The sequence below is a fragment of the Gigantopelta aegis genome, chromosome 6, assembly GCF_016097555.1.
Source record: "Gigantopelta aegis isolate Gae_Host chromosome 6, Gae_host_genome, whole genome shotgun sequence".
Taxonomy (NCBI): Eukaryota; Metazoa; Mollusca; class Gastropoda; order Neomphalida; family Peltospiridae; genus Gigantopelta; species Gigantopelta aegis.
Window position 1 is genome coordinate 6,882,733 of NC_054704.1, and position 21,639 is coordinate 6,904,371.

At 35.9% G+C, this 21,639-nt stretch overlaps 1 protein-coding gene across 8 annotated transcripts in view; it reads right to left on the bottom strand.

Moving 5' to 3' along the window:
- Positions 1-21,639, bottom strand: part of LOC121375923 (microtubule-actin cross-linking factor 1, isoforms 1/2/3/5-like) — a 208,270-nt gene that overhangs the window by 175,312 nt on the left and 11,319 nt on the right. For all 8 annotated transcript variants that reach the window (XM_041503644.1, XM_041503641.1, XM_041503639.1 and 5 more), the window contains one exon: positions 17,809-17,870. In XM_041503644.1, the coding sequence (XP_041359578.1) occupies positions 17,809-17,870 (62 nt within the window). The remainder of the gene's footprint in view (positions 1-17,808; positions 17,871-21,639) is intronic.

A 21,639-nucleotide genomic window follows, 5' to 3' on the forward strand; every position in this document is an offset into this window, starting at 1 on the left:
GACCTTTTGGCTTGGACAATAAGAATATACATATACATGTATACCTCAGGCCGACACAACTACTGAACATTGTAATTTCCATTGTTGAAATGTTCATGGCTGAAATGACTGGGTCCCTTTTTAGTCATATAACTAATAAAACAATCAAAATAGCCTTGTTTAATATCAATTTAATCATTTATGAAACATCTACATTTATCTACATCAGCGGACAATATTTCAAAAGCTTAGGTAACCGGAAGTCAGTTCACTTGAGTTTTACTTAGGTAACCGATTGTTCGGTTACATAAATATACTTCTAATAACCGGTGAGCTAGGCCTACCTAATCCTAAAACACTTTTTTCTTAAGTTTAAGTTGCATAACTGACACGAACAGAACAGTGGTTCTTGTGAAATATTGTGCCCTGCTAGATGTGTATCAGGTTTTTGCCATTCCCTGTGTATCATTTAGCAATATATCCATCTGGCATTATGTAACTGTTTCATGACCCCAATGAAAAGGTCACAACGAGTGATCTATTGCATCAGCAGCACTTTCTGGCGGAGTGACAGATTGAGAAGTTTACCACAGTAATTACTTTCTTGATAATCTTTCAACCATTAAGCTCAATCAGTGAAAGGCATTGAGTATCAGCGTTCCAGGAGACAGTCTCAAATTGGTCAATTATTCAGGCAGTAGCACCATCTCATTACTGTGTGTAGTGGTCTATTGTACCAGTCTGACAGTCGTCTCATGGGCATGACTCAGTGCTGGCCGGCTAGCTAGCCAACACAACATGACATGATAGGTCAGGTCCTTTACCGGCAGACATTTACACAACACTGTCATTCAAAGAAGCTTTAAATTTGGTTAGTAATAATACTATTACTAGTACCACAATGCTGTACAATGTTTGAAACTGAGCACACAAACTGCATACATAAACTAGGAACTTGAGATGCTATGCTGAAAATCTGTCCGTCTGTCTGTCTGTCTGTTTGTCCATGAGATGGTCCTTATTGATCGGTTTGTCACAGTAACTATCTGCTAAACAGTCTGTCTGTTATTCATGTCTGTTACCAGGCCCATAGGAATGATATCTCTACCCTGTGTATGTGTGGGGAGGGGGATAATTCTCTAGTGGGCAGGACACAATCTCTTGTGTGTGGGTGGGGGGGGGGGGGGGGGGGGGGGGGGGGGGGGGGGGGGGGGAGGCACAATATCTTGTGTGGGTGGAGAGGAAGTGGGGTACAAGCCATATTTTTTTCTTTTATTTATATAGAATACAACAAATCTAGGTGGGGTTTTTTACATTTGTGTTCCTATATGGGCCTAGTTACGCTTATCTGTCTCAATATCTGTTCAATATAAAAACAATCATGGATGAGATGTAATACATAAGACACAGTGAATTGTTTTTAGTATTTTTGAACTAAGAACACACAAGATGATAAAATACATTGTTGTAATTAATAAGGTTTATGATTATTATTTTCTGTCAATACTACATTTATACAATGAATGACTCAACACAGAAATGTATCAAATTGCGGTTAAATATTTAAAATGGCCCCCAATAAACCACACTGTTTTCTGCTGGCATGGTATATTGGGTAACGTCAGGTATGTTCGGACAGCTGGTATATGAGGGAAGTGAGCTCACACAGTAACCCACTCTGACAGGTGAGACTGGAACACAATGCAGGTGCAGACCCCTGGAAGACCCTGTATGACTAATTAATCATAAATCATTTCACCTGATCCCGGTGTTCTGCCAGGTAATAACTCACAGGTGATTTGTCACAGGTGAGGTGGGGTTTGGTGTTCTGCCATTGACACCTTAAATCTGCAATCTCTAGTAAGATCATATTGAAGACTTTAGAACAGACCTTTTCCATGTGTTCTTGTGAAATTGCCATCATTGTTTAATTTAAATTGGGTTTTATCTATAACCTAGGTCAGATAAAAATATACTGTTAGTCATAAAGCTATGAGTGGTGTGCTGCCTCTAAATATTTTAGTTATACAGTGTAGTAAAACAAAAACAAAATTAAATGAGGAGAAGACATGCCTTTTGATTTAAAATCAGTTTTTTTTACTGGCTAGGTCTTAGCCGACTGAGAACAACTAATTTTTGGTGGACCTACCTAAAAAACCCAAAATAGACTCAGTTCTCTATTTTTTAAAGCTATATTCATTGAGATTCCCCAATATTTTATCTTATGTTTTCTTCTGCATAGTGAAATTATACTGTATAATATTTACTTATTTGCTCCGCTGTATACAAGTTACTTCCAATGAGTTCCAGGTGGTTAATTTTTAAGAAAACCTGGGATCCTGTTATTAAAGATATTGTAGATTAAAAGTTAAACAGAACACTTAATACCTGGATTTCAACTTTGTGATTTAAATATATTTATTTCTGTTAGTATTTAACAGCTGGGATTGGTCAACAAGAATAGGAAGAGTACTTCTCTAGGCAGGTGATTTTTTAACATTATCTCGGGCTAGGTAGGGAGTTTGTAACCTGCCTGGTTGGCACTTACCGTGGGATATGGCAGGCGTGGGCTATTGCCCACCTTAAAACACAAGGCCTGTACAAAGCCAGTTGACAATATCAGATGATAACAACAGACAGAAAGAAATTTATTACAAGTAATGGTGTTTGTGTTTTGCATTACTGAATGAAATTATAAAATGGAGAGGTTAACTTGAGGCTTTAAGTAATATGGGTTTTTATTAAAATCTTGTGATAAATAAACAGTATTTGACAAGAGGCAAACTTAACAACCAATTACTATAACATATGGAATTTTACTATTATGTGCTACTCAGGGCAAAGTGTTAAGAGACCATATCCTGCATAGTGTTCATTTCAAGAGCTTTTTAAAATTGTTCCTTTAATGAAACCTGATCTACCATTATAGCAATGGTAGCCAGGGAGGTCAGGGAGAGGGTTTTCTTCATTGATGATTTTTATTTGTGATTTTGTGGGTGTTTGTTTGTTTGTTGTTGGGTGTTGCCAGGCCCATAGGAATGATATCTCTACCCTGTGTATGTGTGGGGAGGGGGATAATTCTTTAAATTAAACATTATCCATTTGATTTATAAATTACAATGATCCCAAAGAACTTACAGAAAAGCTATAAAAAAATATAAAAAAGAGAGAGAAAAAAAAGAGAGAAAGGTATGGAACCAAAATTAGTTTCCACTAGTCAGGCAGGTTGGGCTCATTAACAAAACATATCAAGTCTGAAAGCACCAATCAAATTCAAATTATATAATGACAGCTACCCACTGAACTTCATTCTCAATGGAGTCTGTGATCAATATTCTGAACACTTTTCAAAGTAGGCTTTACGTTCACCAGGTGATTTGTCAACAGCCAGGTGAAAATAGTCCACAATACAAGGTCTTGATACACAAGACGATAATCATAACAGCACTTTTCGTTTAACTTTGAAAGATGTAATTTCATTAGATCTTATGATAAAGGATTTGTCAAACTTTGAGATGTGTCTATTGGAACAGATCTCAATATACTCTATAAATATAACAGTAATAATCAATTAACATATACCGTTTTCTTTAAGCCTGACAGTAGTGATTAGCATTTACTGAAAAGGTAAAGTCGAACTCGCAAAGAATATTCCTGGAGAAAGCAAACCAACAGGAAGGTCTCACTAGATTCTATTTATATGACATTCAAATACAACAGATCTTCACCTTTAGTCTGAAAGCAGACATTCAGTTTTATGCAACAAGATATTATAAGATAGACGGTAACTCTTCAAAAAATACTTGACAAAAGAGAAACTATCCATTACAATGTATATCCATATTATTGTTATATCTTTTTAAATATCTTATATATCTTCCAGCTGACTGCATAAAGACTCTGCATACTTTTAACAACAGCAAGCATTATCTATTTTGGTTTGCATAACCATATCCTTTTAAAAATGAAAAACAACAATAAAACATTCATTGCTAGAATTTGTTATTCAGTATATTTTACACAAACCATTAATGGGTTATGCCAAACAAAACCAGTGACAGAACAACCAGTGACAGAACAAACAGTTGTCTGTACAATTTGTGGAGACCTGGGCTATGAACCAATACAGCACTAAACAGCCCAAGTTTTTTGTTTTGTGTGTTCGAGTGGATGTGGGAGGAGTTACAAGTATCTATTATACTTTCTTCAGAAATCCAAGCCATGGTAATGTCTGCTTTGATATTGGTCGCATTGTGCAAACGTAACCATACCTGACCATAGATTAACAGATTAACCCCACTTAGCAGGCTTACAGCTTACACCCACCATTACACTGTTTTGAGAAAATCATGCAAACAGCTGCTATGTACACCAGACTAACTTACTGTTAAGATCTCGCCATATGCATATTACTCAATATATTAACATTAAAAAAAATATGTTGACATTATGGTACATCAAGAGAAATATTTTAACTTTTCACTTTCATCAAAATTTGTCTCCATATAAAATTTAAAAGAGTCATCAGAGTTGGCGCTAAGATTAGATGTTCAACTACACACATAAATAAATTAGTATTAAAAACAAATGTAAAGCAATATACTCATAGTAAATACATGGTGCTCATTCAGGCTGTTAATTATCTTTGAGAGGAGGAGGCTATTTGAGAAAAGTAGGCGGCTGTATTTACTGAATGCAGTGAGGTGTGTAATGGTAAGTGTGAAACGTACGTAGTAATGGTGACTGCTGAATACCACAACCTATCACTTAGTAATGAGCACAGTAGGTGTAATACACAGTTGTGTGTAATAAAAAGAAATATATTTTTTATTGATCTATTACCTGTACCAGCAATATAATCATTCTAGACTTGGTCAGTCTGAGATATCTTTTTAACATCTTTGATATGATCAATCTTTACCATCTCTTCGATATAATCAATCTCTATCATATCTTCCATATAGTAAGTTGTACCATCTCTTCCATATAATCAATCTGCAAGTCTTACTGTGTTTACCTTGCAGCTACATGTGCTGCACTTTATTAAATATTAATGCAATAAGACACAACATTAATGGATTTTAAAAATATATTTTCACAATACAGATACAGGTACGTGTAGCAATACAATGAAGGACCATTTCCATTACATGCAGGTAGTGGTATAATGCATGGGATGCATTTTAAGAAATTTGGATTCAATTCCTCTGACTGACCCAGACAATATGAAGGCTACTAAATCTGATTTGAGGGAAGCCAGATCTATGTCAAGGACAGAGAGCTCCCCAATAATGCCTGGTGGAAGCACTGGGTTGTTTCCCCAAATCCAATTAGTGCTGTAAAACTGGTAAATGAACATCTAAAGGGTGTTCAGCAGTGTGTACTGGTTTCACTTGTGCATCTAATCAAAGGGAAAATTAAGTCATATAGGCAGTAGGTTTCTTTCTGATATTCTAGTCCAAGGCCAACATGTATTGTTGAGGGTCAAGCGGAAGAATAGCTTGTGCTAAACCTGTCACCCTCATTAAATAAAGTTATTATTATAGTGTCACAATTAAGTTAACATACATATTTGTGGCACTTAATGGGGTGCATGAATCAAACCCCCTCGGTCAACCCTTCTCCTACTGAGGTTTGTTCCATCCCAAACAATGTCTCACAGCTGGTACATTAAAGGCTGTGGTATGTGGTATGTAAAAGATATCTTGCTGCTTGTGGAACAATGTAGCAGGTTTTCTTTATAATACAGTGAAACCTCCAAAAATGGGTCCTTCTGTAAACCAGAATTTCCTCAAAACCAGATGTTTTTCATGGTCTTTTTTTACATATCAGTACAGAATAGAACCTGTCTAAATCAGAAACCTCTTAAAACCAGACTTTTTACTTTGTATCGAGTGTTCTTGTTCAAGCCAGTGCACCACAACTGGTATATCAAAGGCTGTGGTATGCTACTCTGTGGGATGGTGCACATAAAAGATTCCTTATTACTAGTGGAAAAACGTAGCCGGTTTCCTCTCTAAGACTATATGTCGAAAATAGCAAATGTTTGACATCCAATGATAAATAAATCAATGTGCTCTAGTGGTGTCATTACACAAAACAAACTTCTTCTCAGAGTTACATGCTGGTAATGTGTGTGTATAGTATTCCTTCATACTATGTGTGTTCACAGCTGTCAATACCTATTTATAATGTGAGGCTGGTCACAGATGTAGGATATATCTTCAAAGGAAGACGGCTAGTTGATGCTGCATGTTACAGCTCACATTACTCACATATATCAAGATGTACATGCAGATTGCTGAGCATAACACGGACATCATGAATCAGCAACTTAGGCACATAGACCATATATCCAGATACGAATCTACTTGCAGATCTATAACCTACCCGCTAGTGTACTGGAGTTACGTCATTTGTAGTGTGTAACAGTCAGTAACAGATACCTGGCTGAGGTGTGAGACCTGCTTTGTGTAGGATCTATAACCTACCCGCTAGTGCACTGGAGTTATGTCATTTGTAGTGTGTAACAGTCAGTCACAGATACCTGGCCGAGGTGTGTCATCTAACTGCAAGTATCACAGTCACACTGACTGCATACAGACTTTTAGGCAGGAGAACACATACCATGGCCTTTGATATATACCAGCCAAGAGTCATTTGTCTGGATGAGAAAAACCAACCCAGAGGGTAGGTCCGCTGAAAGGATTTGATCCTTTGACACAAGCACCTCAAGCAGATGCTTATTGGGAGACAGAAACATATTTTGAGTAATCAACAGTCTGTGTAAAACAGCCATAATAGTGGTTTCTTAAGACAGGTGGCTGGTTAATACAGGTCATTTCATACTACAATAGATGAAATAAAATAATGGTAGAGTGACTTCTTTATACAGGTTGATTTGCAGTTACATGTAAGTGATTTGAAAAAAATGGTAAAGCAGCATCTAAATACAGGTGGATGCTTTATACAGGTCAATTTATGGTTATGTGATTTGGAAAAATGGTGTAGTGGCTTCTTCAAACAATAACATGTCAATGTATACAATGTACAGATGATTTTGAAGTTTGAAGTAATTTGGACTCTTAGGCCAGATGGCTGCTTAGCATGTGATTGTGTGCACAGGTTCCACTGTAGTTTATTTAAATATGAATGACACAGAACTACATGGTAAAAGACAATAGACCACAATCATCATAGCTATTATCTAGAGAATGGCTTGTGTATTCTATTATCATTTCCTGTGTGGCATGTCAGTCAAAAATAATTGTTTTGCTTGGAAACACATGTACATGTACACATGCCACAGCTATTATAACCATTAAATGGCCAGCTATATATTTATCATTAAACATTTCACTCAGTCTGCCATCAACAGTAGTCATAACTTGAAGGCCATTATAAATGTTGCTGAGTTTGTTTATTGCTTCTTTTTTTGTTGTTGTTGGTTTGTTTTTTGTTTTGTTTCATTGTTGTTTTAGGTTTAGGGTTTGTTCTGGAGGTGCAGGGGGTTTTTGGGTTGTTTTTTTGGGGGGGGGGGGGGGGGGAGACATTTATTCTAAATTCAGTTTTATTAATTCAGTGCTTTTTATCTGTACAAACAGATTCTATAATTTAAAAGAACTGCAATTTTTTTAAGACTCGGAGAAAAAACCCAAAAAAAACAATTATCCTGCCAATTTATATTTTCCTATTTAAATTCTATTACTAACACACATAACAGCAGTAACTACAATCCCATATTTCTCAGTACACGCTGGCTTTGAACTAGACAGGTCAGTTTAAACTAGTTACTAACCACCTCACACTTACATATACCAAGATGTCACATTCCTAGAGAAGATAGAAATCAAATCTGGTGACCTTTCCGCCTGTTGTTGACACATTACCTGACAGTAGGTGTGTGGGCAGTAGCATTAGTCATGGGCAAACAAGCCTGCAGCAACACACCTCACAAACATATAACCCTCTTAAGAAAACACTTCTCCAGATATGTCTTTTAATGTTGGTCCTAAATGCGTAGATTTTAATCCTGGCTCATTATCAACAATTACTTTAACTGTCAAATGTGGTACTTTAATTGTAAGATATAGCGTGAGTAGGATTGAAACTGTCACCAGTAATGCCGTTCTTCTTTCCCCCCATTTATTAGGACTTAAATAAAAATTTCTAAATTATCTGTTAGGTAATTAATTCTTGTTCCAAGTCAGCCCCCCCCCCCCCCCCCCACCCCCACCCGGGGATGGGTGCATTCGAAACCAATCTAATTAAAATTAGCTCCACTATTACATATGGATCTAACAGCAGCCAGTTGGAGCTCATGTCCACCAATCAAAACCTTACTTGCAGAATCATGCCAGTGATTTGAAAATAATTTGAAAACATTCCGAATTATCCTGAGGGTATACGACATATTTCATGTGAATTACGAATGCCTTATTTAGACCAGTAGAACTAATTTTAATCAGATAACAACACTGCGTAATGTCCAAGTAACATTTCTTCTGTAAATAATAATTAAAATATTGACCAATCACACTTCGCCTTTTATAACGTTATTTGGGAGTATACAAATTCTAAAAATATCGGGCGAGTCTATTTTAATGGCCGCAGTACAGCGAACCATACCAATACGTACGGGATGGGTTATCAGTCTTCAATTTTACATTACAACAAATTTATTTATTAAAAAAAACTAAAAACTAAATCAGTCTTCAGTTTTACATTACAAATTATTTATTTTATAAAATAAAACATGTTTTAAGGCATTCGTAATTCACACGAAACATGTCGTATACCCTCAGGATAATTCGAAATGTTTTCAAATTATTTTTAAATCACTGGCATGATTCTGCAAGTAAGGTTTTGATTGGTGGACATGAGCTCCAACTGGCTGCTGTTACAGTGTTAGATCCACATGTAATAGTGGAGCTAATTTTAATTAGATTGATTCAAACCCCCAGTGGTATATAAACATGTTAAACTAGTTACCATACTTTCATTAGATCAGTCACAGTAAATAGTTCACATTCACCAGCATGGGCAGGCTTATACATAAAACAATATTTAACACACTATTTCCTAACCATTATGGCAATTTTTTTTTTTTAAATAGCCAAATGTAATACACATGTATAAATTATAATATGACATAGACATATATTTTTTCAACAAAGTTCATAGTGAAACATTCTTAAAATGTCGATAATCAAGTCTTCTCAAATTGCCACCTTTATTTATAGTAACCATCTTTTTAAACATTTAATACAATATACAGTAAAACCTGTCTGAATTAGATCACCTGTATTAATACTGATATTCAGCACATCGGCAACAGTTAGACATGTGGTTTATTTTGTCTAAGATGATGTGTCATAATGTCATAATCCTATTATCATCATCCAGCTGGCTTATCATATCAGACAATCTCCATCAGAGGTTACACCCAAAAGGTGGACACGGTTAAGTACATGTAATAACTTGCTAGTAGATAAAATAGTAATACTAGGAGATAAACTGGTTACCAACCACCCACCCAAGCTAGTAACAGAAATATGTCATCTTCAGTAGCTGTGACAGTCAAACTGACTATTTAGCATGCAGGGTGTATGTAATTCTCCAGAACCGGGGTAATGTAGTCACTGAACACCAGAGACAGAGCGATAAAACACCTCAGCTGGTAGTGGTCTGCCCTTCAGACCGGTAAATATCTGTGGCTTACGGGTGGTGAAAATTTCTTTCAGCAATCTAACACCATACCCTCACACCCATCCCCACACCAAAAAAAAAATTAAAAAGAGGGGGGGGGGGGGGGGGGATGTAATTCACAGTGGGATACATGCAGCTCAAAGGAAAATATTCAACCACTTCAATCTACCTTCCAGTCCTTGCAATTCAGAAAATTGCCCTCAGCAAAAACCAAAGCTGAAGCAAAAGCAGTTTGCTTCTGCTAAAATACACTTAGCTGTAGCATAATTTGTGTTTTAGTTTATATTAGTAACCTTCTCATACCATATTAGGCATATATCATTAAACATTCCATTGTCAACTTTACACATTATAATTGCTAAAGGTATTCAGCTGAGCTGCTTTATTATTGCTTATTAATAAATCTTAAACCATGTATGCATGGATCTTTTGTAATGTATGGTTAAGTGGTAGCACAATTTTGTTTCGTTACTGTTAATGACTCAGTTAATGTGTTGTTTTGCTAGATCGACATGGAGACAAGGTGTGACAAACAACTTGCTGTAACTCAGCAGGTAAAATATTCACCACCGAGCTATTTTATAATAAACAGCCGACTCAACAATCAATTTATTGTATTCTTGCAGCGTAGAAACCACTAATGGCATGCAAGAATGAATACTGCCTGTCTGCATTAGTGTTACCGTGGTAGATGTACATAAAGATAGGTTTGTATAGCGACTTTTTAAAAGTGTTGTTAAAGTGAAAGTAAAAAAAGATCAAGTGGTCTGTTAAAATGAAAGTAGAAAAAATACTAAAAAAGTAAAGGAGATTACTGAACTACACATAGGTTACCACATAGTGTATTTAAGTTGACCCTAGTTAATTGCATATTCCCATTTTTTGCAAGGTCGGGACGTAGCCCAGTGGTACATCGCTCGCTTGATGCGCGGTCGGTCTGGGATCGATCCTCGTCGGTGGGCCCATTGGGCTATTTCTCGTTCTAGCCAGTGCACCACAACTGGTATATCAAAGGCTGTGGTATGTACTACCCTGTCTGTGGGATGGTGCATATAAAAGATCCCTTGCTGCTAATCGAAAAGAGTAGCCCATGAAGTGGCAACAGCGGGTTTCCTCTCTCAATATCTGTGTGGTCCTTAACCATATGTTTGATGCCATATAACCGTAAATAAAATGTGTTGAGTGTGTCGTTAAATAAAACATTTCTTTCTTTCTTTCTTTTCATTTTTAACCCAACTAAACAGAAGTTCACACTGGGGAAGATTTACAAAACATCAATGATTGCTGCTCTGTGTACAAATACTGTGCCAATGAATAATGATAAAACAAAATGATGCATTCCATAATTCTCATTAAAATCAGCCATCAAAATCTGTGAAGGCCATCAGCAGTGCTGCTGCAAAAAGCTGTTGCCCAACTGATCTGTGATGGCATTTATTTTGTTATAACCTGTAAAAACATTACCACTGCAAGATGTTCTCAATTAGAGCTGAAACATTATCCACAAACACCTCCTACTGGCATCTACTGCTAAGATGGTAATTTGAATATTCTCAGAAGAACAGGCATTCCCTGCCTAACTCATAAATAAAGGAAACTTAAAATTGATCAGTGTAACTTCACTTTAGCAGTAGACCTTGATTAATCTACAGGTGACTGTTGTGAACCATGTGGTCCTTGTGACAGTTTGATGCCAGTGAAGAAACTTGCTACTGCTTCTACTCACTGTAAACTTTTATGTTGTTTGATGCCGGTGAAGAAACTTGCTACTGCTTCTACTCACTGTAAACTTTTATGTTGTTTGATGCCGGTGAAGAAACTTGCTACTGCTTCTACTCACTGTAAACTTTTATGTTGTTTGATGCCGGTGAAGAAACTTGCTACTGCTTCTACTCACTGTAAACTTTTATGTTGTTTGATGCTGGTGAAGAAACTTGCTACTGCTTCTACTCACTGTAAACTTTTATGTTGTTTGATGCCAGTGAAGAAACTTGCTACTGCTACTACTCACTGTAAACTTTTATGTTGTGTGATGCCAGTGAAGAAACTTGCTACTGCTACTACTCACTGTAAACTTTTATGTTGTTTGATGCCAGTGAAGAAACTTGCTACTGTTACTACTCACTGTAAACTTTTATGTTGTGTGATGCCAGTAAAGAAACTTGCTACTGCTTCTACTCACTGTAAACTTTTATGTTGTTTGATGCCAGTGAAGAAACTTGCTACTGCTTCTACTCACTGTAAACTTTTATGTTGTGTGATGCCAGTGAAGAAACTTGCTACTGCTACTACTCACTGTAAACTTTTATGTTGTTTGATGCCAGTGAAGAAACTTGCTACTGCTTCTACTCAATGTAAACTTTTATGTTGTTTGATGCCGGTGAAGAAACTTGCTACTGCTTCTACTCACTGTAAACTTTTATGTTGTTTGATGCCGGTGAAGAAACTTGCTACTGCTTCTACTCACTGTAAACTTTTATGTTGTTTGATGCCGGTGAAGAAACTTGCTACTGCTTCTATTCACTGTAAAGTTTTATGTTGTTTGATGCCGATGAAGAAACTTGCTACTTCTTCTATTCACTGTAAAGTTTTATGTTGTTTGATGCCAGTGAAGAAACTTGCTACTGCTACTACTCACTGTAAACTTTTATGTTACATTTACATATCAGGCTTCGCCATGAGCAAAATCAAGGCGAGCTGAAGTTGACTCTCCTGAAATTATGTTAGGCGAGGAATCACGTGATGTGTCAAATAAAATCTAAATCTTTCAAGGCGAGTGTGGAGGGGAGTGGGAGTGAGCACTTGCCCTTTATGGCAGACTACCGATGATTTTGTTAATTTTTGTGTTAAAGAGTCCATCAATATTTTCTTTTAGAAAGATGTGTTAAACATTTACTGAAAGTATTTTATGCCAATGTACATGCAACTGAATTAAGGGAGAATGCAGTATACTGCAGAATAACAAAATACAAAAAGAGCAGGATATTATTTAATAAACTATGCAAATGGTTTCAAAAACAAGTTGTAAAGAGCCAATCCCAGGGACAAGTATCATAGCTGTCATCTACCTACATGAATGTTTGGAATAATGAAGTCAATCTTGTTGATTTGTGCCGCACAAAATTATTCGTCAAAGGTACACTGAAAGAAGTCAGCCAGTGTGAAAACTCCATTCAGTTACAACTAAACCAGCATGTGTTGCTGTGCCAAGGTCAACAGAATGGCTGGAATCAGACACAGCAGAAACTGATTTTTCTCTTTTGGGGAATAACAAAAAAGGGGCACAAGTTTGAAGTGCCCTTAATATGAGACAATTAGACTGCTTTAAGGACCATAAATTAACGTTTTATATATGAACAGACAAGAGTAAGACATATTTAAAGATACACCAGGACACTGAGTAATCATCGACTATGAATACTTTATGGTGAAACACACTACCCTGCTGATCAACAAGCAGGCTTCTATGAAACAGCCCCTTATAACCTTTCTAGGAGCCAGATGGCATCTACTTCTCTCTTTGTTTTAGGTGCCAAGAAACAAATTTAAGAGGTATGTTTATAAATGTTTTTATATAGAGTATGTATATATGTTTGTATGTACATTTGTATTATAATGTGTGTGTGTGTACGTTTGCATGTATGGGTATTTGTGTGTGGCAAATACGAAACATTTTTATTATATCAACATATTTAAAATTATAGTCTATGCAATGTAGATTAAAGTAAAGTTTTGGCACGCCTATTTCAGAACAAAGTGAAATAGAAAATTTTAAATATTTTCTGGAATAGTAAAACCCCTCAAAAATTGATCCTCTGCAAACCAGAATTCCCTCAAAATGAGACATTATTCAGTCCCTTTTGAATTATCACTACATATCAGAATATTTCTAAACTGGATACCCCTGGACTTTGTACTTGATCCCACGGGTGTCCAGTTTAGAAGGGTTTCACTGTAGTGAATGTCACCTGCAGTGACAATATATGTCGTTACAAGTCCTTTAACACCCTTTTCTTATTTTAACCATAAAGATAACCATGCATTTAAAACCTCTGTAGTTAATCCTATTACTAACTGCTTTTTTAGCCAAGTTTCCTATGGTCATGTGTAGCCTCAGTACAGAAGCTTGTTATGGACTATTCAAGGGTCTTCTATGGCCACGGTCTTGACAGTTTCAGGTAAAGAAAGACAAGTGTTGATCTTTCCTGTACACTCCAGCCGGTTCTACAGCTTGTCATTAAAGCAAACCTCAAAGGATCATTTGTGTGTATTATTTTGACCAACGGACAACGACCTTTACTAAATGGGCAATGCTACACAACACACTAGAACCTGTAAATTGAATTATACGCATGTTATGTATAATAATAAAATAGACCTGTAAGAGTTAACCATCCATGAGCAGTGAAATGCCCTTTTGCCCTGGACTCTGTCACTGGCATTCCACAGGATGTGCCCATGCAGACTTGACTGAACCGTATCTTGATATAGACACGTAAATGTAGTTTCAAGCTGAAGCAGTAAATTGGTGCCTGTCCCGTTTTAAACAAGTGGCAAGCCTTCCAGACATATCAACTTGTAAAGTTCTGCAAGTGCACCCAGCCAACAGGGAAGCATATACCTGTAGTTCAGTGGTAGCGTGCTCTCTTGAGACGAGAAGACTCTGAGAAGCAATCATCCACAATGAACTCATCTGCTTTTCTCTATCCCAAACAGGGACAGGACATAGCCCAGTGGTAAAGTGCTTGCCTGAATGCGTGGTCTAGGATCGATGCCCGTCAGTAGGCCAATTGGGCTATTTTTTAGTCCTTCCAATGCACCATGACTGACATAATAAAGGCTGTAGTATGTGCCATCCTCTCTGAGGGATGGTACATATAAAAGACCCTTTGCTAAAACTTTAAAAAATATAGTGGATTTCTTCTCCAAGACTGTCAGAATTATCAAACGTTTGACATCCAATAGCCAATGATTTCAATAAATCAATGTGCTCTGGTGGTATCATTAAGCAAAACAAACTTTAACTATCCCAAGACTGGTAATACAGGCTGTGCTATACAACTTGCAAGCATAAAAGATCTCATCTTGTTCAAATGTCACAATAACCTTCATATATATAAGACACCAAACATTCCTTTTTTTCCTTTCAACAATGTTTTCCCAACTTATGCAAGCAAGTAATTCACAAAGCTTTATTTTCTAGCACGGGGCTGTTTGTGAAAGAAACTTGTTTTTCAAGTACCTAGGACATAAATCAATCAAAGAAACATGTCCCTGCTGTGAAACTCTACCTCATCCTTTGATATCTGCCCGCTTCAAACAGAATGATTTATCAGATGCGAGCATCACGCAAGATTCCATAACATGTCCACAACTCCCAGCTCTTCCTAAACCTCAACACACTGTTAGCACATGTACTCAGGAATACTTGTATGTTATGAAACAAAACACACGAGACAGTGATTAATGTACATCTGTATGTGTATGTATGTGATGACATTATTGATAAAAGTTAAACGTCTTCACGTCCCATTAATAAAGCAGGCACACGTCCCTACCTACCTATATATGTAAATTTCTATGCATTTATTCCTTGGAACTGAACACTAATGTATGGACAGTATTTTCAATTAATTCTGAAGGCTGTCCTTATTTTATTGAGATTTCCCAACTATCAAATGTTAATTATTTTCTTAAACGTCAATTTTTAATGACACTTTATATCATCTAAATAACTGATATTCTTTTAAAGATGGCCAATGTGTTAGTGTTACTGATATATATGGCAAAGAGTGTTTACTTAAATCAGCAGTTGTCAGGCATCAAAGAGTGTTTACTTAACAACAGCTCATCAGCTTGTTAAATCAGCAGTTATCAGGCATCAAAGGTGCATGTGCATATTGTAGGATAATTACAACACATGGTCTAGACTTCCCAGGTCTAATTTATAAAAAAAAGTCTGGTCTCACAGCAGTGTTATCAAGTTCGTATTACCAAATTGTAAATAGAAGTGAGATTCTGGACAGGTGCAAAATGACTCAGAGAGACAGCTATGTTTTAGAAAGTGCAACTGAGCACCACAGCAAAGCATCTGTCTCGTTCAACTTTTCCTAAACAGCCAACACCTGGTCTTATCATCGCGGCATGCCTACAGTGCATATAACTAGTTTTCTCAGTTTGAAAATACCTGGAGCTGCCTCTTACATGCATGTTCCCAACAGATTTTACTGTGACGAGAGAAGAACTGAAGCAATCTCTGTTTCACAACAGTCTAACACACATTTTTCATTTGTGCCACTCTGCTTAAGTATGCTAATTGGTTGTTATGGTAGAGAATGCAGATATATGTACATGATAAAAGAAATAAAACATGTTTGATTATGTTTGTTTGAGTAGAATTAACATTCTCTCAAACATTACAACCAAACTGTTACTACTTAAATTTCAAAACATAATATTCCAAACTGCTAAAAATATATATTTTAAAAATTAAATGTCTACATACATGTAGTTTACATAACATGTATGTCATTAACTGATAATATTGATATACACCAGTATTTGATCATATCAAACAAAAATACACCATGTTTACATTTAGTGATTTTCCTTTTTTAAACATTCTTAGCTGATACTGTTACAAGTTAACAAACTTAAAAATAATTTATAAATAAAACAAATATGCAGAACAAGTCTCTGACATCAATCAATCCATCAGGACATTTGAGTAGATGCCGACAGATCGTCAAGTGTCAGGGCTGACCTATTCCCTAACCCGGTGACCCACATACTGCCAAGACGTTCAAACACTGCAAGACATGATCACAACATTTACCTTCCCAAATACTACATTCTACAAGCCCAGCCTCGGTTAACTCATTTGTTTACAACACCATGTCCTGAACTTCAAAATGTAAATATCAATCATCTGCATTCACCTCAGTGATTCTCCGTAAGCCTGGAGGTTAGATTTAAGAGCCCTCTTATAGAGGAGACATGCTTGGAAAGACTTGCAATCATTTATGTTCATCGGAGTGATTTTATCCATGCTGGATTGTCACATAGAAGAGCTGTCTTTCAGAAGACATGATTTAAAATATTTCTATTGCTGTTAATTTAGCCATTATGAGTCCGTTAGTAAGAAGTTTATTTTTTTCATGATATCAAGCTAGACAAAGAAGAAATAAGTATCTTGAGTCGGGTCAACCTAAAACTTGGAAAGGTTATACAAAACAATTGGTCATGTTTGATGGTTCCTACCCCACGTTCTCCATAACATGACTACATATACAGCTTGTCAATTTGCCAACTTTACAATGATTTTGATAAGATTTTGATTGTCAAGTTCCTTATTACATGTACCAGGACTCCAAACCTGCCAAAACATATGGTGGCCCAAAACATTAACAGAACCACGAGCATCATTTTAATGTGGAATACAAATATTAATAGTGACTCATATGTTATAGCCCTAAAGAAGATCGCTCACATAATATTATTTGGGCGACTAATGCCATTAATTTATTAATATTAAAGTCGTCCAAACGAGACATTGGTCACATCTGGTGACCTGGCCACAGGCCGTTTCAAGTCCTGTGTACAATATTAATTTCAAGGATTTATCTGACGGAATTGGGGAAATTAGCACAAGTATCTTGAATCATACTTGGGATCTTTTTTTTCAGGCCACTGAATGATGCAGTACACCACTATATTATATATTGGGTATCTTTAGCATAGAAATTGGGAATTTTCAGTGCCAGTCTGTTTTGGGAAGAGGCCCATCTTCAGACCCACAGAGTGCCTGGATAAATCTCTGAATTTATAAGAAGACCCATACAATATTTTAGGTTTGTGTACAGAGCATGAATAATAAATTCATGTAAGACAATAAATGGACAGTCACAATCAGACTTCTTCCAATGTATAGCTGCGTCTTTGGCACTTGAGCAAATGAATGATCTGTGCACCCCTGATCATTTCAATTAAAGATGACGGCATAGACTCCAAGGCTAACATGGACGTAACTGTGGACCTCCGTTCATTTAGGACTGCCTCTGTCCCACCCTGTGTGGTAGTTTGTTGTTACTATGTGACAAATGTTGGTCAGAGGTAACTCACCTTAAGTAGATGTTTGTTCACCCATTTGGTAAATGTCTTCTTTTGAACGGCATCCCTCTCATCTAAAAAAACAGGAAAGAAGAAAAGGTCACAGAAATAGTTAATACTAATAATACTACAATTTACAAATGCTTCAAGTAGAACACTTTCTTTTTGTTTAATTACAATCACAACTCAAGTCCAAGATGGCATACTTAAACCTTCATTGGATGTAAACACTGCAGTACGTGCTTCTAGAATATATATGAATGCCCGATGCTCAAAGCATGTGGGGAAAAAAGGTGTTTTAATGTTTTCCACTGAAACCACATGGCTGATGTATGTTATATGTTGATCCTTCTAACACAGGGTACTTAAAGTATGGCAACACACAATGATCTACCATATGCACAGTTTAAGAGGAGTAGAAGTACATGTGTATACAGACACATTTGACTAGTTAGCTAATTAATATGTTTGAGACTTAGGTTCTTTCCACATAATCATATTAGTTGGACAAGTGCACATTCATCAATTTACTGAAGAGTCAACAATTTAAAAAAAAAGTGTACTAGATGCTGGCAAGTCTTAATAAATAAATTACCAACATATGCATGTCATGAATGTATTTTTCAGTAATAGCTAGTAAAATTTGACAACCAGTGGTCTGCCAACTAGTAAACATACATACATGTATGTCAAGTTATACGATCAACTGCTGATGAATATAATGTGCTGGGGAGCCAAATAATTATTCTTTTCTTCTTTTTTTTGTGACATGTTACAAAATATATTCATAAACGTATATTAACCGCAACAGTTCCAGAATACTGATGTTTCTAAAAGTGTACTAGAAGCCAAGATGTTGGAGGTATGCTGTGAGTACCGTATATCTTCGCCTATAAGTCGAATTTTTTTCACCCAAAAATTATTTTATAACTTGGGGGGTCGACTTATAAGATGGTAAAAAAATTTCACCAAAAAATATTACTGTTTTGGGGATTATTTTACAAATTTTATTGTTGAAGTATGCCATGTATTTATACTCAAATATGTTAATTTGACACATTTATTTTTTATAACCTTTTTTTTTTGGCATTAGAACGGTTTTGGTTATGCGAAAAGGCGTACGATCTCACTCACATGCTAAGACAACAGTCCACTTAGTTAAATTAACAGTCATCACTAATAGTAAAAATGTAAACAATACTAACTACCTGTTGCCTGAGTTTATTTAGAAATCTGGTCACTGGCATTAATGGTTGTTCAAACAATGTTTTGGCGGTGATTAACTTCATGAATATTACTGAGCTTTCCCTTAAAATAGACTGATCTCTGCAGTTCACTATCTAGAGCAATAGGGACACACATCATTTGGTACAAAAACCAGTGTACTTTCCAGAGTTATCCTCCTTACATGTATTAATATGGCGGCAAAACGTGATACTTTCAGTTTTATCGTAGTGATCTGTTGTCAGTGTTTATAAATAAAGTCGTTGTCTGTGCACAAAACCATCTGTACAGTACTATACAGTAACAGTCAAACAGCTTTCACTCTCTACTAAGGGAATATTTCGTTTTGATGCTATGTAATAATGATAGCTTGATTGGAATAGTCTGATTATATTGCGATGTACAAAACGTGAAAACCGAAGTTTGTAAAATAATTTTCTTTTGTTCAAATATTATTGTTCTTATGTGCTGAAAATAAGAAATATTTCAATATTTATAAGTAGTTTTCCATGGGTCGACTTATAAACGGGTCAATAAAAAAATACGTTTTCAGGGCTTGAAATTAGGGACTCGACTTATAGCCGAGATCGACTTACAGGCGAAGATATACGGTAGCAACAACAGGTATTGCAAGAACAAAGACCATGTCTGATGGCTGAACAGGCAACAGTACTTTCTAGCTTTGTGCTTAAAATCTTTACCACAGCTTTTGATAGCAGTAAAATAGGAAGCATTTGACTGTATTGATATTACAATTTGTTTATCATTTAAATTTTATGTTTTGGCATTTTTGTCTCTGTGTGTCAGGAGGTGGGTTGTGGAGGGGGGTGTATTCATTTATTTTTATTGAGTCTTTTGTTGTTATTTTTGTGGAGTTCTTGGGGGTCAGTGATGGGGTTTATTTGTGGAGGGATTTTTGTTTCGAAATTGTTGTTTTTAAAAAAGGATGACACAAACAGTGACACACATATGCACACACTGTCATATCTATCATCAGCATGATTCAATCATGAAGTGTAGGGCTAAATGAAAATCAATAAGTAAGGTGGGCACAGCTAGTCAGTGTACAGAGATTGGATTATGTTCACAAAGTACACTAGTTTAATTAATCTATCAAGTAAATATGTGCCTGTGTGCAGTGACAAGACTGATATTTGATAACAGACCATTCAAGCCAAATACTCTGTGTGTGTGTATACGCCCTGTATTACAACAATAACCTACATGTACAATGTACACTTAATGCACGCAGGACTTATCACATTACCAGGCAGTTTCCTTTGAAGTTTTCTTAATCTGCTGCTAAAAAGTGATTGGTAGATGTTTTAATCATGATTTCACATAGATTGTATAACACACAGGTAATGAAATGTGGGTGCAGTGGGTGAAGTTTCCAACTAATACCCTGTAAATCAGGACTAGTTAAACCTTTTTTTATAATTTTATAGGTTAGCAAAATCCATTTACAGTAAATTATTCTAATATGGAAAACATTTGGAATAAGTTTTTTCTCTCTCTTTTTTTTTTTTTTCAATTTATAAAAACAACACTTACTCATAATCTGGTTTAGTGTACTAAAATTTATATATATTTTTTTATTTTATTATTATTTTGTTACAGCACAATGTAAAATTAATTATTAATCTAGGTGAAATTGCTATTGAATTTTTATCATTAATGCATGATTTATTTCTTTTGTTTACATTTTTAATAATAGTCAGAAATGAAAAAAGGTAATGCTGAGCCAAATGCAGACAAAGTTGACGAAGTCATGGTTGTCAAAAAAGTTACATCTGAATCACCTTTATCTGACTTTCCCATTTGAAGGTGAGACAAAAACTGTATTTAAAAAGAGTGCTTGAGAGCAAAATCACCTTTCAAGGTGTTACACGTACGTGGTTACATTTCAACCTGTAGTTTGGAGGTGGGGAGGGGGGATGCATTTCTGTATTCTAGCAAGCAAATTGAGCAATATCATGGGATAAACATGCTGAAAGGCAAACATTTAGAAAAGTTCTGACAAGCATAAAAAGAAAGGTTTACAATACAATGCATGAAAACCAGCCAGTGAACATCACTATAAACTTTGTTTTGCTGGAGAAAGTTTGCTTCATCTTTATCTTATCTCAGACTTGATCTCACTGATGCCAAACTTAACACTGGAGACGTTCTTATCTTAATTAGAATTCTTAAAACCAGTGCATGTAGATGGAAAGTGAAGGAACAGAGTTTCACATGCACCAATGCCTCACCCCTGTCTGTTGCCATGTTCCACCATCAGTGATAAATAAATATTATTAAACCAAACACTACATTTATTTATAACTTTTTCAGAATATTAATGGATATTATGAAAAATACATATACTGCAATTTTTGTTGCCAGAACAAATACAACATATGAATGTGGCTCAACGCAGAAGTTTTGTTTCACTTTCTGCAGGTTGGTAATTAACAAATCTTCAATAGCCAAATATCTGTCCATTCGCCAGTTTGTGTTCAAAATAATAAACATTTCTTTGAGTTTGTTATTTTAATTATTTTTAACAATGTTTGATAACATTTAGTAATGTTGCATGATTACATAATAAACACTTTTTTCCATAGGTTATGTAAAGTT